This window comes from Vidua macroura, chromosome 2, assembly GCF_024509145.1.
Source record: "Vidua macroura isolate BioBank_ID:100142 chromosome 2, ASM2450914v1, whole genome shotgun sequence".
In the NCBI taxonomy this organism is placed as follows: domain Eukaryota; kingdom Metazoa; phylum Chordata; class Aves; order Passeriformes; family Viduidae; genus Vidua; species Vidua macroura.
This window is the reverse complement of record NC_071572.1, coordinates 88,190,719-88,218,469: the sequence shown is the minus strand read 5'-3', so window position 1 is coordinate 88,218,469 and position 27,751 is coordinate 88,190,719. Positions and strand designations below refer to the sequence as shown.

General features: G+C 38.8%; 1 protein-coding gene across 1 annotated transcript in view; it reads left to right on the top strand.

Annotated features, from left to right (window-relative positions):
- Positions 1 to 27,751, top strand: part of ALKBH8 (alkB homolog 8, tRNA methyltransferase) — a 46,581-nt gene that overhangs the window by 5,637 nt on the left and 13,193 nt on the right. The window contains 6 exon segments of the mRNA XM_053971526.1: positions 1,494 to 1,734; positions 2,797 to 2,928; positions 3,745 to 3,840; positions 5,178 to 5,282; positions 8,237 to 8,307; positions 25,158 to 25,264. Of these exon segments, the coding sequence (XP_053827501.1) occupies positions 1,494 to 1,734; positions 2,797 to 2,928; positions 3,745 to 3,840; positions 5,178 to 5,282; positions 8,237 to 8,307; positions 25,158 to 25,264 (752 nt within the window).

Here is a 27,751-nt window from a genome sequence, read left to right as displayed (position 1 = left end):
TATGTCTGTCTTGGAAATCTTTTCCATATTTTTTTTTTTCCTCTAAACAAATGAAGGCTGTGGTTCTGTGGGAATTGAGCTGGTTGGCTGACTTGCAGCTGTTTAAATAGGGACAGCTTTCTCTTTCCATGCAGAAAAGAGACCTAGCAGAAAGCTACTTGGATTTTTAATTTGTAGTGTTCTGCCGCAGTAGAGTTAGAGCAGATCAGAGAATGACCTCGCAGGTACTGGTGTAGCAAAAAATGACAGGAACTTGCAGACAGAAAGGGATGTTAGAGTTCCTAATTTCGCTCTCTCATTTATGAAGAAATACAAATGGCTTGAAACACTGTAGAGCAGTATCATTTACCCTATGCTTGCCCATCCTGATCCTGAAAATTCTTCCCATTCAAATATGGAAACATCAGTTAGATCTTTATACATTTTTCTAATAAAATTTGGTTTAATTTTTGCTCAGATTTCAAACCACATAGATGGATGTTAATGACTCAGCAATCTTGTTTATATTGTAAACTCTTTAGAACAAAGACTGTGTTTTTCTAGTGTTGCTTGGAAATCGGTCTGTAATTTGGGACTTGTTCCCCTTGAAACTGTCCCAGGTACCAAATTATCCATCTAATCTCTCCAAAGAGTAATTCTGCAAGGTCCTTATTGGTGACAGAACATTTGAATAAGTGATACATGAAACAAAATCATAGTGCTAGTGGTAAACTTGGGTCAGGAATATAGAAAATACTTCCAGGCTTTGTGCAAGAGTCTGACTAACTCTGAATTACATCATCAATTGCTGTATGTGCTGCAGCAGTTGTGTAGATTAAGTTGTAAATTAAGTGAAGGGAGTGGTGTGAACCTCTGCATGTCCTTCACACACATAGGTCTCTCCATCAATAACATTCCAGAAAATAGCAGTAATTAATAATGAGGTAAACCTTGAAAAATATGATCCATAGCAAACAGCCTGATGCAGAGCTTAGAACAGATGTTAACAGAGCCTTCACAATAGGCATAATCACAGCAGTGCTCAGTGTATAATTTTTTTAATGACCCTTCTCTTTGGTTCTAAACCTCATTTTCTGTTTTTTTTTAGAGAAGCAAAGTGCTGTTGTTTGAATTAATTGAACACTTTTCCCAGCTGTTCCAGAAATCACCAAAATTATGTATGCCAGTGCCATTGTTTGTGACAAGCGTACTGCAAGCACACATGGCACTTCAAAGCATGCATTAACTGAGGAGGTGTTTCTGATAGAGGTTGCAAGGCTTTCAGCCACACCATGTGCTGGGCAAACAAAGGTTGCATGAGCCTTGCATAACAAGCTCATGGAAATGTAAATATCTTGTGCAGAATACATAAGAGTGCTCATGGGTTTCATTTTTCTTTATAGTGCTGGTAACTATAGCCATTTTCTCTTGGTAAAATGTTAGTTTTAAATGAACCAACAGTAATCACTAATTCTTTGTTTGTTTGTTTTGTTTTTTAATACTTTTTCAATTAGAGCCTGGTTATTGCCAATGCCGGTCTTGGTAATGGGATGAGTAGACAGCAATTGCTCAGAATACTAGAAGAATATGGAGCAATGGAAACACTCTTAATGCCACCAAATAAACCATATTCATTTGTCAAATATAGCACTACAGAAGAAGCCAAAAAAGCCTTTAATGCCCTTAATGGAAAGGAAGTAACACTGGAAGACTGTGGCCAAAACATTGTTCTTTATATTAATTTTGTGGAAAAAGGTACAGTTTTTCTGCTCTCCTATATATCCAGCTTCCTGCATACTGCTCCCCTTTGCTTTTACTTCCTGAGTTGTAAATACAGGTAAAAGCACACTAGTTTTTGTATGTAGACTCAGAAAATGAAAGCTAGAATCTGAGATTCAGGACATAAAATAATCTTTGCTCCTTGTATTCCAGGTCAGGATATTCTAATTTCAGCTCTATTACTTGGAAGGAAAAGGGAAAAAAAGATTTGAGTAATTTCCTGACCATTCAATGCTGTACATGAAAGTTTTGTGATTAAGGAGCCTGGAGAATCTCTGTACAGTTCATTGGATTTCTTGTGTGACCCTGGTCTTGCAATCTCTATCCCAGCCCCAAGAAGAAAAATATGCACAATGAAATTTCTGTCTTTTTTTTCCCCCTTCCCCTCAATATTTTTTTATTTTTGCCTGATTATAAGTTATTTACTACAAGAACTGTTGCTCTTTCTGTAAGCTTTCATAAAGCCTTGCAAAAAGGGTTCCTGGTGTCAGTCTGTACATTCTGCTTGCAAATAGCTTTTTTTGAGCTCTGAGGATAGCAAACTGAATGTCCCAACATCAGTAATGTTTTACTTTCACCTAGGTGTTGTTCTGTACTCCATACTAGTTCATATTTAATTACAGAGTACTCTCTGTCTGGGGAAGCAATCTGCTGATATGGTAAATCACTAAAATTCCCAAAATTAAAATGAAATTCAGGTAGAACCTGAAGTGATTAGGAAATTCTGTTTACCGTTATTTTTACAGGAAAACCGCAAATGGTTTTGTATTTGAATAGTGTAAAGTCTTGTTATTCTTATGCAGTAAAATTTTAGAAAGCACTTCAATGATGCAAAACTCAGGCCTTACTCTGTTTTGTCATGACAAAAAGAGATCATTCTTTCTCCAAATAAGACCACAATTAGGGCTCCATTGTATCATTAAACATTTCTACAGCTGTTCTGTATTCTCATAAAAAGTAATTATATCTCCATAGGGAACACAGGTTTTATTTTCTCTAAAGAGTGAAAAAAATTATCTTTTTTTTCATATACCTCAGTTTCCTTGCAAAATGCTGTTCCTACAAGCTTGCCTCCAGGCTTAATGGTAATTGAAAAGATTATTTCTCCAGAGGAAGAAAGGAGGATGTTGGAAAGTATTGACTGGAAAGGAGATGAAGATACTCAGAATGGTGGGTACAACTGTAGGAATTCAGACATTCTATACTTCTGTGCTGTTTTTTTCCTGCAGTTTCAGGTTACAGGAAGTCTACATCTTAGGAAATGTATTGTCAGAAATGATTCTGTGGTTGCTCTTAGCATTTTAGAAATTGGGTCTTATACTGCAAGTGATACCCAAGTTCCTTGGGGCAAGTGATCTGAATTAATATCCTAGAATGGATTTACTTGAATAACAAACCTGCATCTAGAGACAACTAAAGTCTTTTTTATGTGTCTCATGCCAAGCAGAAGATGTTTGTAATTTGATGTCCAACTGAAGAGCTGTGTCTTCTTTTATGTAAAAAAAAAAAAAACCAAAAACAAAACCAAAAAACTTGGTGAGGCATACATTCTAGATGCTTTCACTTGAAGTTGTGGAGTTAAATCCTTCAATAAATGAATTCTTGGAAATGACTTCAGAGTTCCTGTGTAAATTTGTTCCGTGGAGCAACACAAAAGGTTATGCTGACCTTAGCTAATGTGTAACTTGGTGATTAATGAGAATGATGGATCTTGATGTAGCTGTAGGGTATTCATCAGGTGTAAATTCAGAGATCAGGGCAAGAAAAAGATGCATTAAGCATGGCTCAAATAAATTGGTATTCCCTGCTTCTTGCATATACAAAAACACCATCCCTTTGGTGGTCACATAGACTGTTTTAACTGCTAATTAAAGAATGTTTAGGCTTAATAGGTAGGATGGAATAGGGAAACATGATAAATTGCCTGCAGCGTTTCATATAGTCTTTATGTTGTCTAATCTTACTTTAAAGTTATGTTTTTTACAGCCCAGAAGACCTTAAAGCATAGAAGAGTAAAGCATTTTGGATATGAGTTTTTCTATGGTAACAATAATGTTGATAAAGACAAACCATTACCTGGAGGTGAGAACTTCCCTATTAAACTGTGCTTATTTTGCACTGATGTTTGATCCATTATAAAGAGCCTTTAACCCTTGCTGAGTTATGGCTGTGAGAGTCTGGTTAAAGGAAAGCCTTTGCTGTATCTTAAGCACACAGAAAAGTGCTTTTGAATTTTGAGGTTCATTCCAAATTATTGTTAGTGCTTCAAGCTTGTTGTCCAGTCACTTGGAGCCAGAGGTTGCTGCCCTTTGTTGAGGTCTGGTCAAATAAAGCTTTTGGGATTGTAATGGTCATTCCTTTTTGCTTTTATTTCCATAAAACAATTATGTGTTACAAATTGCATATTAATTTATTTGGGGGATGTGACGTATGTTGCTGTATATATTTATCTCAAGCAGCTTGAAGCTTGCTGGATGCACACTGAAATAAAATTTCCTTTGCTCTGAAAGCAATTTTGTAAAGGTTTCAATAACTCATATTGGGAGTTGAAAGCTGTGAGTCAGAGCAAAAGCAAGTGAGTCATCTTAGAGACTCAGATTTAAAAATAGCAAAATAGGAGAGTTAAATTCCTGTAAAACTTGAAGGTGTTTAAGGTGATGCATGTGTACTGGGGTGGATGTAACATGCAACAGAAGGATTCTGGTTATATTAACTCTGAAGCTATATCATTGTAAGAGTTTGATATGTGAATTGTTTTCTAGTCTCACAGATTATTTTATATGTGGGAAAAGCATAAACACTTCTTGGGAGAAAACAAGAATAAAAATCAGTAGATTCATGGAAGGGATAGCAGTAACATGTTTGTTGGTCTTACCTTCAGCAGAATTTTTTAATCAAGTCCTCAGTCGTAAATAGCAAACCAGAGCTTCAGTGGAGGACTGTGCCTTCCATTCCTGTTTCAAGACCAGCTTAACTTCAGCAGATTTTTTGGTGATACTTAATCTAATTCGGTAACAGATTTCCAGGGAATAAATTTTTTAGAGAGCTCTCTGCACAACTGACTCTGTATAATAATTTTGCTTCTTGACTGCAACTTTTTTATTGTAATTGGTAAAAATGTCTCCTCAGATTTGATGTGGTTTTATTTATGTGTAGAGATACTACAGTTTGCATTTGTAAGGAGTAATCTGCTTCTGAATGCAGAGGCCTTGAAAGAGTGACCTTTGTAATTTTGAGATCTTAAAGAATATTGGACTTGAAGATTAGGTCCCCAGTTCTGATGCGTTAGCAGCAGATGCAGAGTAATCATAGTTAGAGATGGACTTGCATGTATATTAAGCTACTTCTATGTATTTTCCTAGTTATATTTATTGTAAAAAGCTGTCCTGTCTTGTTTACAGTTCTGTTTCTATAACTAGGTCTTCCTGAAATTTGCAACCCATTCTTGGAGAAGTGCTTAAAGCAGGGATATATCAAACATAAACCTGATCAATTGACTGTAAATCAGTATGAACCTGGACAAGGTAAGTTCATTTGTCCCTCAAAAATTTTGAACACTTTATTTCATATAGTGGTTTAACCCTGGTAGGTAACTCAACACCATGCACCTGCTTGCTCACTCCCCTCACTGAGGTAGAGGAGAGAATTGGAAGATAAAAGTGAGGATACTCATGGCTTTAGATCAGGACAGTTTAGTAAGTTTAAAAAAAAAAAAAAAGCAAGCAAACAAAACAAAGTAAGACAAGTGATGCAAAAAAAAAAAAAAAAAATCCTTGACTACTGGCCAATCAGTGCTCAGCCAGTCCCTGAGAAATGACCTCCCTGGTAAACTTCACCCTTAGTGTTATTACTGATCACGATGTCATATGATCATATGGAATATTTTCTTGGTCACATGGGGTCAGTTGTTCCAGCTGTGTGCCCTCCCAGCTTCTTGTGCATCCCCAGCTGACTTGCTGGCAGGGAAACATGAGAACATAAAAGACCTTGATGCTGTGTAAGCACTGCTTAGAAAGAGATAAAACATCCATGTATTATCTACACTGTTTTCATCACAAATCCAAAGCATAGCACCATACAGGCATCTGTGGAGCAAATGAACTACATAACAGCCAAAGCAGTACAACTTCACTAAAAAGCAGGAGAGTGTACCATCTAACTGTGGAATGGTGTAGTAACAGGATTTAAGCACCTGCTTAGTGTATTTCCTCTGTGACCAGAGATGCTTTGAATCAGAACTAAAGTCTTAATACTGGTTTCTGAACATAGGAACTTGGGTTTAGAAGTGCAGTTTTTGATACCACTGTTATGGAAAATTACGGTGTTTGAGTCCAAGGCCATGATTTGAAAACTAACTATAAAAAGATACAAGAATAAATAGTCATATTTGGTCTTCTAGTTAAGTGTATTTTTTTTACTCCAGACTTGTATTGCATCCTGTAATGTGAATACAGTTTCCAAGAAATGGTTCCTGCTGTTAGTACATATGATATAATGTTAGTGCATGTGATATATGGAGTCTTAAGTATGATGCAAGCAGTGTTCCCTTATCCTAGAAATAAGGAATTACTGTATTGTTGTATTTTTTCCCAAACTGGAGGCTTCTGAAGAAAAACAAGCTTCTAATCACACTTCTAGGGAACAAATCACGTGCTGTACATTTTGCTAAGCTTAGTCATCAAGGTTAAGTATCTGGCTTGCTTTCCAGGGTGAGTATCTCATTTGTCCTTAGGAGAAAGAACAATGACTTTACTCTCAGAATTAATGTCTGGGAGTTACTACAGTATCTGCTGAACAAGGGTGTGAAGAGCTGATCCTATTTGTTTGTGTATCTGACAATCTGTTAAATTGATCCAGTTGTGTACTTCTGGCTGGGACATCTGAGGAGATTAGTTAGATTTGTAGATTTCTATCAAGAATGGAAGCAGATTTTTTTGAAAAATCAAACAAAAACCCAAGCCCAAAGCAAAATACCCTTAAGTGCAAATCATTAGGATATGAATGAGCACAGAGCACAGTCAGATTAATAATGCCTTCACCTTGGTTCCGAGCTGTTTTTTCACTGGTAATTATACTTGAAATTTTAGAAAGTGAGTTATGGCTATAAATATCTAAGCTGGAGGGGCCACACATAAGATACATTAAATGAGGTGTGTGGGTCAGTGTGGTCTTGGTTGAATTATCGGTGACAGTGTGGAGAGCTGTCAGTGTTCTCCTGCTGCACAGTGAATTGCACAGACTTCAGTGTGCCTCTTGAAGCAGAGCCTCAGCGCTTTGTACCGAGGCAAAGTTATGAGCTGTAACAAACAGGTGTCTATCTGTCCTTGGTTTTCAAGTCTCAATGATTTTCTGTCAGATTAAATGTTGGTCTCATAAAACACTTGTATTGTTTTCACTGAAACTAATGGAATTCAGAATATTTATGTCTGGATGCAAAATCTGCCGTATAATAAGGTTGCTTTGTAGAGCTGACTGACACTTCAGAAAAAATTGTCTTCAACTCAGGAATTCTCTACAGAGCCCAAAATGAACATGGGTAGAATATTTAATGAAAAATAAAGCTGTTTTGGTTTGGATGGTATAGGAATCAGTCTGTCTGCCTTGGCCTACAGTGGATCAGAGGAAGGTGCAGTTGCAGTTCTCCCAAGCTGTCTGCTGTTCTCCCTTGCTCCACTGCTGATTGCTGTTCCCCACCATGTGGTGAGATCTTGCTGTGGCATGCACACTGCTGTTCTAGTATTTGGCGTTAAAATGTGTGGCACAAACTGCAGGGATTGGCAGTTTCTTTCCAATTAGCAGATATGAAAGAAAAATCTAAACAAACCCTTAAAAATGACTGTCCTTTTGGCAATTCTCAGTTATGTGTGTACTCATATACACACTAACAGATGTATTACCCAGGGGTTAGCCTAGGAAGTGCAAAGCAGAGGCAGACTTGATCCTAACAGTGCCTGCCTTTGAGGTAGTAGGTCCTAATGCTAAAGTGGAAATCCTTAATGCAGTCATTTGCTTAGGAAATAGAGGGATTTGAGATTACTCCTCTGTGAAGGGAGTGAAGAAGAAATATATTATTGTGGATGAACTAAAGCTCAAAATCACCATAGGTACCATAACTGTTGCTGCTGAGGGCTAAACTGCCTGCAAGGAGAGGCAAGTGCTTGACCTTCTCTGCAGCAGGGAGTCATCCAGGAGAGATCAAGGCCTTGGAGTAATCTGAACTATCTTTTAGGTATTTCTACTGATTATACAAGATACTTAGGTTAATTGTATCTATCTAATCTAGGTGTAAGACAATTGCCCCAAATTCTTACAGAAGGCAATTCCCTTGTTTAAGGTAAGTTTTGTTTGTTTAACTATGCATCCCAGTTTTCCATAAGGACATCCGTAGAAATAGAGCTTACCAATGGAGATAGCACTCTATTACTGTTGTTATTATCATTATTATATTCATTTTTTTGTTTTTTTTTTTTTTTAACAGGAATTCCCCCTCATACTGATACACATTCTGCTTTTGAAGATGAAATAATCTCTCTCAGTTTGGGAGCTGAGGTAAACTTAATGTTTGCATGTGGTCTGATACTTTACTGAGAAGTTCCATTTTTATATTGTTAATTTGATTTTTCATGGTGTCTGTCCACATGAATCTGAACTTAATATCAGGTATGAGAGGTGGTGTGATATGCTAATTGAATAAGTAACTGCAATATGATGTTGTCACTGGAAGATTTGACAGTAATATCAATGATTTTTAAATCTTGGCATCCGGGTCTCCATGGACCTTCCTTCATCTTTATTTCATGCTTTAATTTCACATATTCTACCTCAGTACTGCAGCCCTGGGCTTTCTTATCCTTTCCATTTCAATGAAAAGGCTGACTCTGGCACAGATGCTCTGTTACTTCATTGATGTAACACCATAAGCAGTGCAGTTCTAGGTTATTGTGTTACAGCATACCTTTGTGATGGTCTCAGAGATGGCCAAAAGCACAGTGATTTTAATCGCTCTGAAAAATACAAATCTTTCTGGGAAGTGGACTGCATGGAGCGTTTTGAAGCTGTAAAAGGTTGGAATGTGTACATTTCAACCAGTTACGCAGTCAGACTTGGACCGTTTCTAGATATTTCAGGTGTAGGCATTGGATTACAGCCTGTTAGGTTTCTCACAAATTTCAGTGCCATTTCCTAATGGGCCATAAATACGCTTTTCAGGTGCAGGCAGTCAAAACACAGATGTCATTAAGCCAGGGGGCCATGAAATGCTCTGTTATTTATGGTTTTTCTTTCTAGTACTTTCACAATTTTTTTATGATTTCTTTGTGGTTTTGTGGACTTAGCTCTTCATCTGATATTAAAATGAAAATATCAGTTGCAGTAATATGTGATTTACCTATTTTGGGAGTGAAGCCCCCTTCTCTATTCCCATTAAATCTTATCACAGGCAAAATTTACACACGCTATTAACAAATAATTGGACTTACACAAACAGCATCAACCTTTGGTGTCTATCTCTTCTTCTCTTTATTTTTCTCTCTGTAGGGTGTTATTTCCTACCTGAACACATCAGGCTGCAATGTGGTGGAAAACATGCATAAAGCCATATGTCTTGTCTTTCTTTGTTCTCCTCAATAGTAAATGCACACATTTAAATAAAAAGTGCTGTAAAGAAATAACCTTGCAATCCAACTGGTTCTGTATTCTATTTTGGAAATTGGCAGATACTTCAGAGGAAAAAAAGGAAGCAGAATGCCTCATTATACTGAGTAATGGAAAGAACACTTCTTTCAATTGCATATATGCTTGTCCCTCCAGGATCTGAGTTAGGCAGATTGTGATAATTAATAACTACAGTAAATGCTTTGGCTTATGAAAAAGAAGTCTGTCAGAACAGAGGACTAAACACAAACACCCTCCTGGCTTGGTGACTTAGTTATCACCACAGATTCTCAAACTTTTTGTATCATCTTCACAGGCCCACAGAACTATTTAGGTTGGAGGGCTCTTGAAGTCATGTAGCCCAAGCTCCTGCTTAAGTATGGTCAGCAAAAGTAGGTTGTCCAAGACTGTGTCCGGTTGTGTTTTGAATGTTTATGCAGATGGAGACTCCAGCACCTCTGTAGGCAATATTTTGTAGTATTTGACCTCTGTCACAGTAAAAATCCAAGATGTTTCTTTGTGTTCTGATGGAATGGCATGGGATTTAAATTGTGCCCATTGTTTCTTGTCCTGTTGATGTACATTGTTAGGAAGAATCTGGCTCCTTCTTCTTCATTCTTTCCCATCAGTTATTTGCACACATTAATAAGAGCCATCTTACTTGACCCTTAGCCATCCCTTGTCCAGGCTGGTCAGTCTCAAATCTCTCAGCATCCCCTTATGTAAAAATATTCCTTAATAATCCTTATGGCCCTGTCCTGGAATTGCTTCAGTAAGTCCATGGCATTCTTGTAGTGGGAAGCCCAGTCCAATTCCAGTACTGGACAGAGTACAAGAGATACCTCCTCACCAGGGCTGATAAGTGAGAAAGGATCACATCCCTTTACCAGCTGAGTGTTCTTCCTAATGTAACCCAGGATGCTGTTGGCCTTTTTTTCTCCAAGAGTACATTTGTGGCTCATGTTCAGCTTGTCACCAGGACCTCAAAGTCATTTTTGGCAAAGCTGCTTTCTAGCTCATCAGCTGCCAGTGTCTAAAGATACATGGAATAATTCCTGACCAGATGCAGGACTTGGCACTTCTGTTTGTAGAACTTCATGAGGTTCCTGTTGGCAGCAATTTTCCAGCCTGTCCAGATCCTTCTGAATCGTGGAATCTGGTATCAACCACTTCTTCTAGTTTTATTTTATCTGCAGAGGTGCTAAATGTGTGCTCTGCCCTATCATCCAGGTCACTAATGAAGTTGTTAAACAATGCTAGCCCCAGTATCAATCCCAAGGGCAGCCCACTAGTGATGTGTCTCCTCCAGCTGTGCTTCATGCCACTGCTATCTTCAGTGGTACTTTGCAAATCACATTACTGAGGATCAGTCTTTTCCTCAGTGTGGAAAGAGTTCCTCCAATAACAAAGCACTCTGTAATGTTTGTTAGACTAATCACTGTAAGTTTAATTTGTTTCTGCAAACCTGATTTATGTTGAAGAAGCAACAGTTATTGGCATGTATGTTCATTTTAAATATAAATAATCTTGCGAAATAAAGGCATGATTCTTCACAACACTGCATTTGTCTTGCATCAAATATCTACAGCAATCCAGGTTCTTACACCTGCGTGAAATGAGGTGAAAATGTAGGTGTGAGATCCTCTTTCCTATCTCAGTCTCATGAAACAGCTTTATCAAAGGGCACAGAGTGGCCAAGTGGTGGCCCTGGTTGGTGCAATCTATCGTGTTTTGAGGAGTTTACAAGATGGATTAAACTTGTTTTGAAGGAGGAAAATCTCATTATTGCATTGCACTTCTGCCTAGCTTATAAAAACTACTGAATAGTTACAGGGCAAAGCAGTGCGAGGTGATTTGTCTTGTCCTATAATACTTCAGGAAAAGTTGGGGGTCTTGGGCTAATCTTTCCTGTTTGTAACCTATTTCTTTGCCATCTCCTGGGAAACTGCAGAATGAAATGAGACTTTCAGAATGTCCTGTGGGCTTGTAATTGCATTTTATAAATCACCACATTCACCCTGTCTTTATAGGACCTAATACACTGAAATTATTAATGAATATCAGTTTCCATGCTCTGTTATTGAATGCAACTTTCTTTTATTCAGAAATTGTCAGACTAGGGAAGACAAGGCAATGTGGTAAATTTAGGTGAACAGTCTTTTATTAAACTTAATGGCAAATCATGTTCTATATCCATAAATTTGAACAAAGTACTGTAAAACAGGGATTAGTCCTTTCTGTTGAGAATTTTGGTTTTATTTCAGTTAGGTGTCATTTTCAGTGCCTCCATTTGGTGTCTCTAAAGATATGCAGTTTTACAGTATTTCATCTTAGAAGCCTGGCCAAGTTTGCAGCTGTCTCAAAAGAATCCTAATTTTAACCTGTGTTGAATTTCTGTTTGCAGGTTTGCTGCAGGAGCTTGATCAATATTGAGATTTCTGTTTTTCCAGTTTTCCTAATTTGCTATTTTATATGCTGCTGTGTAAGCCTTGATTCATTAAAACTTTAGAAATACAGAGGCAGCATTTATATTATGAGCTAAGTAGTGCTATGAACATATCCAACCCGTAGAAGAATTTTCCCTTCCTGGCTGCAGATCTTACTCCCAGTCTAAAGTTACCACCACCCTGTAGTCCCTCCTTGTCAGCTCTGCCCTGCTGTGTCTGAGACTGCTGTGGGACACCCATTGTGCCCTGCCAGACAGCAAAGCACAGCCATAGTTTGCTCAAAAGGGATGTTGGTTTGGCACAATATCCTGAATTATGTTGCTGTGTCCCATTTTCCTAGGATGCAGCCCCAGGCTTGTCATTCTCTTCTTAGCTCTGCTTTTCCTTGCCTGACTCTGCTTTCTATGCCTTGGTCTGGCAAAAGGCTGGTACAAACACTGAGAACTGCTGTGATGCTCTGTCTAGGCCCTGACCTAATGTCTGAGGAAGGAAAGCTTTAGGGATGTCAGCCAGATTTGTGCCTCAGGGTTAAAGAGGGGGGGGCTGTGTATGGATCATCCTTGACCTCTGCCTAGCTTCTGTTCATATGAACACATTCATCATCTCTTAGCCTGTGGATCTTAAGTACTTTGATCTGTAAAATAACCCTGTGACTCTCTTAAGCCTTGAAAGCAAAGCAATGTTTCAAAGAAAAGCTTCACCAGACCTTTTGAACAACCTTTGAGTATGGTCATTCTAGAACTGATGAGAATGAGCTTCTACTCATCTCTGTCTGATAATTGATTATTTTTCTGGCACTTTTGCTTCTTAACTGTTGATCTATTTCCAATCTGTCTTGGCTAACAAACAGAAACCTGTGGCTGGTATAACAGCAGTTGTTTCTGTAATAGCTGAGAGATTTTACGAGAAACCTTTAGAAAGTCTAGACTGTACCCAGCCTTTGGCAGTTAGCAGCTGTTTTGAGTCTTGCATGAGCTTTAATAAGATAGACAGGCACTGGGTATTGCTGTGTGGTCCAGCTCTTGCTCTGCTTATCTTGGTTAGTTGCTGAATTCAGTTTAATTTGCTGTTTACATATATATTGCTTTATTTTTCTTGTAAGGGAAGGCAGAAAGCATCTTACCTATTTAAAGAATTACTATGGTAGTGGCTATATCATTTTTTTTTCTCTTTGTTGGCAGGATGATGGTAGTGGGTGAAATAGTAGTAACAGTCATCATTATTTAAAAAGAGATTGTATTGGCATAATCAAATTGTCTCTGAACCCAAATGGAAAGTACTAATTTTAATCACTGCAACCTAATGCTGAGTTTAGAAGATTGTTCAGATGAGCTAGGATTCCTAAAGCTCAGTAATGGTAAGACAGGTGCAAACTCAAGAAGCATGTCTTACAGTCTTGGATTTTATTGGTTCTTGAAGAATAGCAACTTGCAGTGGTTTTAACTAGAAATCCAAATTGATGTAATTTTTAATTGTTTGCCAATATTAGTTGGTTTGTCCCAATTAAAGTGGTATTTCATTTTTGAAAACGAATGGGGAGCTGCTCCATGTAAAAGGTGTGCTGACCACTGCAAATTAAATGCATCAAGCTTCATGAATCTGTCTCTCCTGTTTGCATTTGCTCTTTATAGATATGTCCTGTGTGTATCTTTCTGTCCATGTCATACCATGGTGGACTGTCACTGAGCTTGGATGAGATACAAGAACCACCAAAATCAAGAGCAGACTTCCTTTTGATGTAATTGGACATTGAAATATGCCCTCTGAGATAAGCAACAAAGCCTGCAGCCCCTTCATGGGAATACTTATAACAGTCTAACTGCCTCTTTTGGGAAAGGTGAAACATTCTGAGTTTTTATTTCTGTGCTGGATATCTCTTTTTCATTTGCATACAGGATTCTGTTCACAGATACCAACACATTCTGCGGATGTTTCCACCTGATGAGTTATTTTAACCCTTGGAAGGATCCTGAAAGCCCAGCTTTCATGTAAACTGTTCAGAGGGAACCTGTCCTGCAGTACAAAAAACCTCCTTGGTTGTTGATAGGCTAACTCCTGTTTTAGCCAAGGGTAAAAATTAACTTGCACCCACTGTGTCCAAGTAATGTAGACAAGCATTTGTTTCCTACAAATTTTGTAGGAATCTGTTAACCAATTTCAATTTGCATTGAGATGGTACAAGAAGAGCATTCTGTTTTGGTAAGAATTGCCCCCAGAACAATGATTTGATAGCATTATTTCTTTAGAACCTGTATGGCAATAATTTGTGAAGAAACAAGACAGCAGTGTGGAGATCTTACTTTCTCTGATATCTCCTCAGCTACTTGGGAAGAAGCTAAGCTATGACAGAGCCATATTTCAAAGTTTTATATGTAAAAATATTCTTTTTTGCTCCCCTTTCATATTGGTGAGATATTATAGTTTCCAGCTGCCTCTTTGTCTGAGGCTGGGTATTTACTATCAGTGGACCAATACCAGGTAAATAACTCTGAAAAGGTTGGTCTCCTGTCTCCCTTATCTTGCATTTGTACCAGCCCGCCTTCCTCTCCACAGAAGGAAGAAACTTATCATCCCCTATACCTTTCCATAAAGCTGTTCCCTGCTACGCAAAGCCCAGTAGTTCCTACTTCAGTGCTGAGGAAGAAAGGCACCCTGTGGTTTCATTGCTGAATGTGCAGAATGTGCTGTGACTTGCTGAGCTGTTTCTCCTGGGTCTGCTAGTGTGGGAATTTGCTTTACTCCATTCTCTGTAGTGGTTTTGTTTCCTCTTCATGGTCCATTATTTTGGCTACTGAGGGGGAAGGCAGAGCTGTTGCTTCTCCTGGTTCTTACCAGTTTGCTTTCTTCACAGTCAGTTGGTTGTTCTTTTTTAGCATCCTGTGTTTTGTTTGAGCTGTTAAGAGTTGAGAAAGGGTTGTGGAAAGAATGTTCTCTTTGTCTCCTGAACTCCTCTGGGCAGTGTATCCAAAGTGAATGTGGAAAGATAAAAGAAATGGCAATTAGGAAGAATTTGAAAATGAAATCCACTCAATATCACATAGAAAAAAGCATTGAGATGCTATAAGAAATATCATATGGCTCCAGTTATTTTTGTGTAATTGTGAGAAAATGCCTACTGTGACTGAAATACTTTCTAAAATGTTTGCAGTCTGCAGTAGGGCTTACAATTTTCTGATTGGGGTTATATCTGCTAAATAATGAAGGAAAACTTCTGCTTAAATCCTTTACCAACTTGATTCTGTTTTAACAGAACCTGTCGTCTCCAGGCTATTTGCTGTTTCTGTAGTGTGCTTATTTTGTATGGTGAGGCAGCACCATTTCATTTTCAATTCTCAGACGTCTGGCTGTTAAGGCGCTACTGTGACACACAAATAGAGATACTGAATTTTTCAGTGGAAGCAAATGTACTCTCTAAGAAGTGTCTTGCTATTCCATAGCTATTGCTACATATTTCTAATTGGTATTTCATGTGGTAGGAAAAATGTAGATGGGTATCAATCTTGGAAAAACTTTATGGTATGCAGTACCACTCATTTTAAATTAAAACCTTTTTTTTTCTGTTTTGCACTTCATATCTCCCATGTATGCTTTGTTATGATACATGAATCATTCTTCTGTGGTGGTGAGATGAATTAACTGTTTAAATATGAAATTTCTATTAATATACTTATTGTAATAAAAGAAAAGAAGCATTAGATAGGAGACCATCAAAAGCAGTGTGGGCAGCAGGCTGAGGAAGGGGATTCTCCCCCTCTGCTCTGCTGTCATGAGACCCTTCCTGGAGTGCTGCATCGAGCTCTGGGGCTGCCAGCATAAGAAGGACAAGGACCTTTTGGAGAGAGTCTAGAAGAGGATCCTGAAATTGATAAGACAGTTGGAGCTTTTGTTGTGAAGACAGGGTGAGGAAGTTGGGATTGTTCAACCTAAAGAAGAAAGGATTCTGGGGAGTTTTCCAGTACTTAAAAGGGGCCTACAGAAAAGTTGGACGGGGATTCCTTATCAGGGAGTGTAGTGACAAAATGTAGAGTAATGTTTTGAAATGGTTTGAAGTGGAGTAATGGATACTGAAAGATGGGAGATTCAGATTAGGAAGGAATTCTTTACCATGACGCTGGTGAGACACTGCAAGTTGTGAATGACCCATTGGAAGAGTTGAACCCATGGAAGGGTTCAAGGCGATGCTGGATGGTGCTTTGAGCTGGTGCAGTGGAATGTGTCCCTGCCCCTGGCAGGGTATTTAGAACTAGATGCTCTTGAAGGTCACTTCCAAGTCAAGCTATTCTATGAAAACTAACAGTGCATTTGAATTTACATTTCAGTTGGTATTTTACCTCTGAAATTATTTTTCAGTCAGATTTTGAGTTGTCATTCTTGAAATATAGTTCAATTTTTTAATAGAAACCTCTGTGTTGCTTTTTAGTAGTTACTAATTTCTTCATTTTTAAAGGATTTTTTTATTTTGTCAAGAGGTTCATCAGTGGAAGTTACTTTCATTCCCCATGTTATTTTTAGAAGGTTGGTACTTGCTGTGTGAAATGGAATTCTTCTGTCTGCTACCAATTAACAGCAAACAGGCTGAACTGGAGCATTTAAAAGTTGTTATCTTTAGCTGTTGCATTTCAACTGTACTTCAGTTTTGGAATTCAATTAGGAAATCTAATTTCATTAGCTGTTGATGTCATCTCTGTTGTCATAGGAGCCTATTTTAAGACTGTGGCAAATTTCATGTAGAAATGCCTAGCAAGTCAATAATAATAATCACAAGTAGCCTATAAGCAAAGAAACAAGCTTAACGTGTTAAGCTCCTGCTGTGGTGTATTTCTCTTGGCTTTAGACAGGAATTTGTAATAGCAGTAAGTGGTAGCACATGGAGTTTGAAGTCTGTCTGCATTTATGCTATCTTTACAAATCTGAGTATTTTGCATGCTGTAATGTTCTGTTTCTGTTTTTCTTACCAGATATGTTTTGAGAGGGGGTTTCTTCACAGAGCTTGTTGCAGTGGAGTTGAACTTTTGCTGAGGAACTGGCAATTTTGAGCAGTTAAAGTGTGCTGGAGCTGTCAGACCTGTGATGTTGATACTGTGACAGAACGATTCTGTCAGTGGGAGAGTTGTGCCCTTAGCAGAGAAGCAAGCAGGCAGGCAGCCTATTAGTGCTGCCCAGGGGCAGTACAGGGAAAACCCTGGTCTGTTTGCTGGGGCAGCAGAGGAATGGTTGGAGGAAACCAAGTTTGATGGTGCAGCAGAAAGCAGAAAACTGGACACTTCACAGTTCCTTGGGAGGTGTTCTTGTTCCTCCTGCCCTTCCTGTTACTGCCTGCATCTCTGCCCTGTGTGTTCACGCAGTTGGTTGTAAATTCAGGGCCAGATGTTGAGGCCCTGGTTACAGCCCTTTTGTGTAACTTTGGCTGCTTTATGAGAAGACAGTCATTGTGCTAATGAAGCAGGTGGAGGGAATGACAGAAGAAAGAGATGACATTGTTTATGATGAAAATCAGCAGTGTTGGAATACTTCCTATCCAAATTTCAGAATGTGGTTTTCCTTTATGGTTGTTTTCCCTGTTCTAAAATAACATGATGTGTGGGAGCTCTATGGGGTGAAATGTAGCAATTGAGTAATTGATAAAACAATTTTCTTCAAATTATTTTAAAGAAATGGCTTTGTGTCATGCAGTGTTCTGAATTATACTTTATGGCCACAGGAGACATTGTTAACTAAGAAGATGGCTTTCATTAGTTGTTTGGGTTTTTTTGGTTTTTTTCGGGGGGGGGGGGGGATTGAGGGTTATATGCTTTTGACTGCTTAGGAACAAGGTTTCTTAATGTATGTAAGCAATTTATTTAAATTCATACCCAGGTCTTTGTTCCTCAGTAGATTTCCCTTTTACAGTGAAGATGCAGAGGATTAAGAAACAGGCCATATGGTAGTTTCTATAGCAATAGATTAAAAACCATGTCTTGTCAGCCCTTATGAGATATGATGCAAGAATTAGTTTGGGAAGGCACAGTTTGCATGTCTTGTATCCTGGCAGTTCTCTTTTATTGTAATGATCTCTGGGACAGCTGTTAGATGCATATATGAGAAGGACTAGCTGACCTTTGTTTCAAACTATGAGTGCCTAAATTCAGAATTTCATCCCTTTGAATTACCGGTATTCAGTACCACACTGTTTCCATACTACTTTCTCAGAATGTCGGGGCCAAGATTTTAGTGATTATAATAGTGCAGGAAGAGGTTTTAATTAAAGCAGAACTGTTTCAAACAGAGTTGAAGCATCTGCTGAATCCATACTTGGATGCCTTATTCAATAACTTGTTGTCAGTGGTATTTAGTCCAGGATTAAGACACTGAAATTTTAGTGTTTACGAGTAGGTGTCTATCTGTCCACTGCATGCCTGAGCTCCTCGGTAATCAATGGGGATTGAGTCAGTCCAGCCTATGGGGTAATTCGGCTCATGCTGAGTTAGACAGCTCTTGTTTCATTTCATAGGTGTCAGTTCCCTAATGGGTTGTTTTAAAATCGAAGGCCAAATGTAGGTCTTAATCTTGAACTGATTTGCCTATTTCCACCCTAGTCTTAAAGTTAGCCTGAATTCCTGTACTACAGCACTGCAAGCAGAAAGCTGAAACCTGCTGAGGAGAGTAAGGTTTGTTGAACAATCCAGTGTTTCTAGAGAGTGATAGAAGATGGTTTTCTACAATGTGGGATAATGAACATGCAGCATGTTTTACCCATGCCTTGAAATACACGAAGCCTGCAAAGGCTTGGGCTATTTTACAAGAACTGGTGGGTCTGTGCCACACATTTGGTATGAGTCTACACTTTGAATGTAAATCAGGTCCTCTTTCCTGCAAATGACACTTTTTTATTCCATGTTTGTCAATATTACTCAGCCAAAGCCTGGTTTTTGCTGTATGAAATATTGTTTATATAGCATGGAGGCTTTATTCACTGTTCCTCACACTGCTTCTGCTGTAGAGAACCTGCAATTAAAGCCTGTAATGGTTGATGGCAGGATGATAAATGCACAGGTAGCATGGAATGGATGTAAAATTACAGTTGAAGGGAGTCCTGCTTGCGTGTATTTGCAGCCTCAGTAACGTGAGAATTGTGTGTATTTCCATGGGTATTGGTAAACAATCAATGGTTTGGAAAGGTGAGATGTGCTTTTTGAGTGCTGAAGTGTTTCCCTTTCTATTTAGATATTGAAAATCTCTTGAGAACTTTTCTAAATGTGTGGAAGAATTACAGATCTACCAGAGCATCATATAGACCATGTGCTACCACACACATCCATTTAGGATCATCTAAATATACTAAATATTAGGATCCTCTATATTAGGATCCTCTAAATATCATACTTGCATATAAATTTGTGCTTATTACAGAACAGCTATGTCTGTGTTGTAAGGACTTGTTCAGTGGTTTCTTGGCGGACATTTGGTACAGTATTAGACATGTAAATAAGGATTATTTGCTTTCAGGACATAGAGTAACACTTTAAGTGCAAGTCTGAGGAGACGTAGTTGAGGACACAGAACTGCTTTCTTATGATGTCTGGGCTTTACATGTTAACAGACTGAGCCCTCTGGAGACTGTCGGGTCAGGATGTGTAGTCATCCTCTTGTGCTCTTTCATTGAACTGTACCTCATTAGAAAGCAAGGGATGCAAAACCTTAGAAATTTCATTTCCTTTGGAAAGGAAGATGAATGATTTTGTGTATTTCAGGCACATTCTGCCCTGGTATAGTTGGATGTGATTCCCTGTATGTCAGTGTAGTAGCACCCATGGATGTGAGGGAAGATACACGACTGAAAGAATGGAAAATACTGCAGAGGAGGTGAAGTCAGTAAAAAATTAAATGAAGACTAACAGCATTAGCCTCTTGCTTTCTGTGTACTAAGAGAGTTTAAGCTAAGAGCTAGGGAGGCAATTTATTAAAGGATGAAGATGAAATGTTAGTGAGAGTGAGTTCCTGTTGGGAACTTGATAGGCTCTTTGACTCTGGATTCACAAAAGGACATCAAGGTTTTATGCTTGGGTTAGATAGGACTTAACAGAAAGGAGACATCTGTACCTCTTGGGGGAGAGAGGGGAGCAGTGGTAATGCAACTGTTGTCTTTTACTGTAGGGATTGAAAGCCTTTTATATATGAGTCTAATATTCAACATTAAGTCTTAACATAGGTAATGATCTGGGAAGGTGCAAAGACCACAGGTAATGTCCTGACATACAAAAGAAACTTGATAATTTTAGAAGCAGTAGGAACTGACATATTTAAAGACTTTTGAAACAAGGAGTCAGCTTGAGCAGAAGCTGGTGGGATGGTGCCACAAGTACCACCAGCATCCCAACCTCTGCCAAGGCTGGTCAGAGCAGCCACCTTGCTGGACATCACAAGGAGCTACATCCAGCTTAGTGAGGTGACTGATAATTCTGTGGGCATACCAAGAAAATCATAACAAGGTGAGACCTCAGATATGGACAGCTCTTCATTCTTTTATATATTGAAATATTTTTTAAACACTCATATGCTAGACTTTGATTAAGAGAAAGAAATGCATAGATACTTAAAATGGCACAGAGAATTCAGGAAGATAGTAACATGTTGTATGGATGGAAAATTGAATACAATTTTTGAAGAAAGAAAGCCTAAGTATATTAAGCATCTGAGTAACATCACCATAGTGCCTAAGTGGATAAACAGGCTTAGCAAGAGATGGTATGCTGTAGTGTGGATCTGATATGGGAGAGGCCTGCACATGTGTTGTGAGATTTTTGAGAAAGGCAGTACTGAAATAGTTCATTGTCATGATTGTCAATGGTGCACTCATTTTCTGAAGTATGGCCAGAGTATGTACATGATACACGATGTAAATATCTGCATATATTACATAAGGTAAATTTGCTATGATGTGGATTATTCAGGAAAGATAATCCTAATTGCTTTCCTTTGGAAACTCAGCATTTTCTGAATCCTGAATTTTGGAATTTAGCATGGTTTTTGCAGTGAAAGGTGCTGTATGTTACCAATTAATTGCCTTGTTCCTGTGTGAGCCAGCAGGCTCTTGTCTCTGCATAGAGCCCCACTGTGTTGTTCAAGCTCTGTGTGTGGGCTTTAAGCTTCTCAGCTGTCTTTGAAGTAGACATTCTTTTTCATCTGTTTTACATGTGGCAAACTGTTATGTAGGCTGATAATCTGTCTTTGCTCTCTGAAAATTCAGTAAATAATGTCAGAAACTTGAGAAGCATTCCACATTATACTTTTTTTAGCTTTAGAGTATGTTTCATCTAAGGTAGTCTATTATCATCAAATACAAATTGCATCAGAGACAAAGCTTAGAAAAATAATTGTCAATCCCCACTGTAGCTGTGAATTTCTTATTGACATTGTCTTTATAGCTCTCTTGCATTATTTCTGTTTTCCCTTTGAATCTCTACTTGTTTGATAGACCAGTCATTCACCTTCATCCTCCTACTCTTTCATGAAGTACAGTACCACTGCACTGAAAGGTGGTGCAGACTTCTGCACCCTGAGGTGTTAAGAAAAAGATACTTTATTCCCTTATGTTGGATTGTTTTCTGATTTTTGCACTTTGCCATATTTTATGCCACAAGGAACAATGTTCATGATGTGGGTGTCTCTTTGCTTTGATGTTTAGCTATCCTTAAAGCTGTTTACTGGTTCATGTGCTCCCTTGTCATGAACACTCTCTCTTAAATAACTTGGCATCATGACAAGTTATTTAAAACCACAAGTAGATATTAGCTGTTTGTTTCTTTGTGTTTTTTTTTTTTTTTTTTTTTTGGGTTTTTTTTTTTTTTTTTGGGTTTTTTTTTTTTTTGCTATATTCAGAGACCCACTTTTTCCATAGTAGAAGGAAAAATGGTAAAACTTATATGGCACCCACTGTTTTTATTTTTTGATTGTAATCCTTGGATGATACACCATGAGCTAGCTGGAAAATTTGATGTTTATTGACTCTGCCATCTAAGAGAAAAAAGAAGATAGGTAAAAACAAAAATAGTAATTGGAAATAGGTCCTGTGGAGCAAAGCTGTCGTGAAGCAGATTGATTCAGCAGTGGCAAAGTTGCTTTATTGATTTTAAGTCGTTAGTAAATTAAAAAGAGGAGCAAATGCGTTAATCTTCTGTGTGCGTGTGTGTTTGACAGTGACAATTGAGAATGCTCTGCCAGGATAAAGACACATAGAGGAATGTGGGAATGTTATCTACTTCAGTCAGTAACTGGCTTGCCAGAGATAAGAATAGGATTCTTCAGAAATCCTTCTGGGTTGAATGTTCTTTACTGTGCTGTAAACAAAGGATAGAAGAAGTACTCCTGCTTGGGTTTTTAAGCATTCAGGTGCAATTAGTCTAGGTAAAGGAATGAAGCATAGGAATTATAATAATTTTCTTCAGGTGTTTCTTAAATTTTATTCTCTGTCTCAATTGCAATGTCAAATTTGTTGTTAATAGTTCAGTGCAAAACCTTAATATATTCTAGCTTAAGACCTCAGTCTGCTTCATAAACAAAAGTCAGTTTTGGATTTGGATTTTTGACTCTTTTAATTACTGCTTATTACCTTATGTCATTGCCCATTTGCAAGTAAATTAATCCTTTATTTATATTTTCCTTCCCAAATCATCACAGCTTCTCATAAGGATGAAATTCAGTTGGATGGGAGCAGCTACACAAAGTGACATTATAGTACAGAAGCTTTCCCTTCCCAGAAAAGCAGGAACAGAGCTGGGATTCTGTTCTGGTGAGGGCTAGATGTTATCAAGAGAAATTCTTGCTTTTCAGCCTCAAATTGTGCACCATCAGAAATTTTGTTTCATGTGTTTCTTGTTGTGTTAGTGTAGTTGAAATTCAGCCAGGAGAACATGCTCTTCTCTTCTTTATTTTCCTGCCACTGCTGCCTGAAAATCCAGCTGCTGGGGATAGTTTTGTGGCCTCTCATTCCTAACGTGTCACCTGCCTATAAAGCACTCTGAACCTCTGTTGTTTTGGATGCACAGTTGTTTACAGGACAGGGTTTGAGCAGCATCTCCTGTGAAGAGACTCTGGGGCCACACAGGTGATGGGGGGGAAAGGAATTGGAGATGAACGAGGTAAAACAGCAGAGAAAGCAGGGAGCTGGAGATACTGTTGTTTCCCACTACTTTGTATGGAGTCACCAGTCTGGTGACTGAAGTGAAAGGGAACAATGTCCTCTTGGGCCCTGGAGGGAGATGGGAACTGGAAATGCAGGGGACCCATTAAAGGTCTACTCATTGATTCCTGGATAAAGTACAGTTTTGTAATATCATCTGCAAGAATAGAGCTTTGTAGTTACTTCTGACTCAGAAAGAGGACCAGTGGGGTAACGGGATTCCTTCCAGGAAGGAATCTACACATTCTTGTGTTCAATTTATTATGCCATACTGCTGAAGAACCTGGACTCTTATCTTGTCCCCTCACTTCTGTCCCCAGCAGCAGTGAGCTAGAGAGGCATAAGACAGACTGAGGCATCATCTCACCCATTTCATCCTACCACTTCACTCCCCATTTCTTTTCTTTTCATGCTTTTTCTTTCTTTACTTGCTGGTCCCGATTAGTTATCATCTGATTTATTTGCCTTGCCAGGTAGCTGTATCTTTTTGCAGAGACTTGCTGCTACTGTGCTTTACAGGACAGCATCCCCATCAGATTTGTTAAGTCCACTGTATTTTCTCCTTTCTCACCCCATACTTCTTTGAGGTTTCCTAGAAAAAATTGCAAAGTCCAAAGGAAGGAGTACAGTAGCAAGTGGCTGCCATTCATTTTGCCATTTGTGCAGCTAGTGAAACATTTCATGATCATTAATCAGAGCTTATAGTTATGCTTTATTACTCTTCCCTGACAGCTCTCTTTCAACCCCACTGTTTGTCACCCTTGTCACTTTTTGTCTTAAATTTAGATAGCCCAACTGGAGAAGCTATGTCACTCTGAGTGGTAGTACAGCATAATTTTTTTTTTCCTAAAAATGTAAATGCTGCTGTGCTTCACTTCAGTGCACACAACATTAAATAGTAATTGTTGTTAGTGGCAATTTGTAGTGTTTAAGAGTCTTACTTATTCAGTCTCTGTCATGCTGGGTTTTTGTGCTGAATGACTGATTGTTGCACCACTGTTTTTTCTTTGTTAAACGCGTCTGTACGCAGAAGGAGAACTGCCTAATTTGTTTCAATCTGGCATACTGGAATAAGTCTGCTTTTAAATTGCTTACTTAGTAGGTTACAAATCAGATGGCAGTATCTTCATGGTGCTAATTCTCCAGTGTACCAGGAACTGCTGACTTGAATAGGTTTTGACCACTTTTCTTTTTCAGTAAGTCTTCTGTAACTCATTTGGCTTGCTTAAATGACCTGCTCCTTATTTTCCACAGCAAGAGTTTCTCTCATTTGGGAAATGTAAAAGGATAACATTCCTAGCCCAAGCAGAAGCAAAATGTACCACTGCCGTCTGGGCTGTGAAATTGGAATAAAGCTGAAAGCGTTACCTCAGTATATTGCTGTGGCTGGAAGCCCGATGGCAGATAATAAAAAGATGGTGTGGTAGTTGGCATGTTAGGCAGGCTCTTGGGATGTGCTTGTTGTGTTTCAAATCTCCAAGAATGTCGGCAGGTTGGAGATTATTTCTCTCACCTAGTACTGCTTATCTGCATGTTATATATCTACTGAGCTAATTGCCTCAGCTCATCCACTGTGAACAGATAGGCTGTTCCAGAGGGCACAGGGTCATTCCACATCACTGAGCTCTACATTTTACAGTAGGATGAATAACCCTGTGGACAAACTGGTCTCTCTGCATAGACATCACAAAAAAAACAGTAGCTGATGGCCTTAGTCCAGGTACATAACTTTTAGATGTTAGATGCTTGAAATACAGCAAATGAGCCCTCTCTTCCTCTCATGCAGCTGCCTTTACTTGTGGGATAGCAGTTATTTTCTGCCTCACAGGTACACAGAGATTGAACAGTGCTACTGTTCTTACAAAGTTTTTATTGTGAAAAGAAATTTATATGTAATTTTAATTATCTCTATATACATATATTTGTGACTGCCTGAGATTTGGACACTGTGCTGAAAGGGAGGGAGCTTTAGGTCAGGGGACCTGGAGACTTTTGCATCCCTAGGAAATATGTAGCTGTTTCATAGCAATATTCAGTTGAATGCATTAGTGAAACAAAGCTAGGACTTGAGAATACCTGGCTTGTATATGAAGCTCTCTAAGTCATGCTCCTTCATGGTGGCTGGTTTTGTTTCTTTTTAGATTGTGATGGATTTCAAACACCCTGATGGCTATACAGTTGCAATTATGTTGCCCCGATGCAGTTTATTGGTGATGACTGGAGAATCCAGATACCTGTGGACACATGGGTATGTGTAAGAGTCCCTGCATTGCTGATAATAGAGGAATAATAAATGTTGTTTGTTTGCTTTTTAAATGACATTCCATGTTTAAAAGTGCCTGAAAGAAATCAAGTCAAGTTTTATAATTAATATAAAAATTCACTCCTCTGCTCAGATGCTGCTTAGGTTAAATTGAAAAACTTGGAGATTTAGGGAGCTAATTGCCAGTCCCTGAGGTGTAGTTTCCTGCTGCTGTCATAAGTGAAGTTTCAGTCGGAAATCGCTCTCACATCTGCAGTGTGAAAGTTCTCAATGACTCTGAGCTGGCAAAGAATTGATTGTAGTGCAATTAGTGTCACCATTCCCCTTCTCTCTTTTCAGCCCACAGCTTTTCCCATTGGATCACATACGCCAAAGGCTTGAGAGAGTGGCTTAAGAGTTTAAAAATTTTACTTCCCCTGCACTGAGAGCCTGAGGGTGGCAGAGGGGAGTCTTCCTGAGCTGTTCCCAGCTGCTTTAGGGACACTTTAGCTGCTGGTAAGACTGCATTGAGCAGTTTTGGGGTGCTACTAAGAGATTTCTTGAGATATGTCTTGGGGCTGTGCTAATTGTAGAATTTAAATACATGCTTTTAAAATCATGCACCACTGGGAGGTACTTACAATTGGAGTGCTGAAATTGGCAAAAAGTTTAAAACCTTGCTGAGCTCTGAGTGCAACAGTAATGCATTTCAGGAGTGTATGGCAACCCTGTATTGGACAGAAATGCCCACAGTAAGCATTTCTTCCTTTGTTTGACCCAAGCCATCACTGGTTCACCAGTCAACTGGAGACACTAATTATATTCTGTATAAATTAAACACCAAATCCTTTTATTGGCAGAAAAATTTCTGCCTTTTAATTTTGCTGGTTAATATGTATTATGAAAACAGGGTGAATATTAACTCCCTGATAACCTTTACATTGTTAATTTTAGAGAGCTCTTCCTGTATATTCCCATGTTAAATTAAATAGTTGTAAAAAGCACTTGGTACTTCTGATGTGCATCAATATAGAAGCCCAGGGCAGTGAATTCCCTTGTTGTTTGATATACAGGACTGAATACGAATAGCAGCATTGTAAGCTTCTTATGCTGTCCTGTCTAATGCTGTCAGCTGTCTTTTGGAAAGGTCACGTACAGCTCTGAGAACACCGTGCAGTTTCCATGTCAGTGACATTGCTGGCCAGGGAAGCCGGTGGGCAGTCCCCAACCCCAGGCATCAGGCAGCTCCATGGGCCGTGCTGAGGCCAGTTTGGAACACCAGCCCAAGGTCAAGGTAGTGGGTGTGCACAGACAGAGCTGGGGATGCATCTGAGGCTGTAACTGGAACAAGGCCCAGTGGGACAGCCTCCATTTAAACACAGCTCCCAGAGGAATCTCCCTTTGTGAGGCATCAGCTTTCTCCAGGGCTACCAGCTCTGCTCCTTCCAAGCCAGTGCTGGGCAGCCACACTCCCAGGAGGCAGAAGGATACATGCTGGGCACTTACAGTACTGGCTATCAGCCATTGAAGTTGGAATAGTGTATCTGTCTATTAAAATGTGGAATGAGATTATTATTTAACTCCCTTGTACTTTCAAGTGATGATTATCTTTTGAGAACCAATGAATAAACTACATGAAAATTAAGATCCCAGACCTTTATACTCATGTACAAATGATTCCCATGCTGGTTCTTGTCCACCTTACCTAAATATATTTCTTCTCTATGTTTTTAAAAGCAGTAGTGGGTCAAGATACTCAACTGGAGTAAGCTTTGCATCATGCCACTGGAACATCGTATTGTAATCAAAATTCAAATCATCCAGTGAGAAGTTGTAACTAATTCACTTGCATACATAATGTCAAAATATATTTAATAACATTTGTGATGCCTTTTATCTACACTTCAGAAGTCAAATTATAAGAGCACAAGAGTCAGTTTTGAAATTAATCTGGACATGTTTTCAGTGTGTATGCTTTGATGCCAAGGAATTAGAGACTTTGTTTTGGCCCCATTAACAAAGTGCACAGGAAAAGCATTTTTGTTCAGTTCTCTGTAAAAGGAAAACACATGGTTTAGAAATAAGCTTATGCAGTGTCATCAAGGAGGACAAAAGATGTATTCTCTTTTTGACTCATAAGTGAAAGTAAAATTCTGACTTTTCTGATGAAGTTCATTAGTGATGTTTTTCATATTTGGTTGGATAACTTGGCAAAACTATATTCTTGGCACTACAATAATAAAACCACTCTGTGTCAAGGAAGAAGGGGTGCAGCATTTTATTTTTGACATTGGGAAGTCCTCATAGTAGTAATGAAAGGAAATGAGAGAGAGGAACAAAACCCAGGAGAGACAAGTGATGCGCATTGCAGTTGTTCATCACCCAGTGACTGATGTCCAGCCCATCCCTCAGTTCATACACTGAGCAGGATCCTCTGTGGTATGAAATATCCCTCTGGCCAGTTTGGGTCCTGGCTGTCCTGGAGAGAGAGCT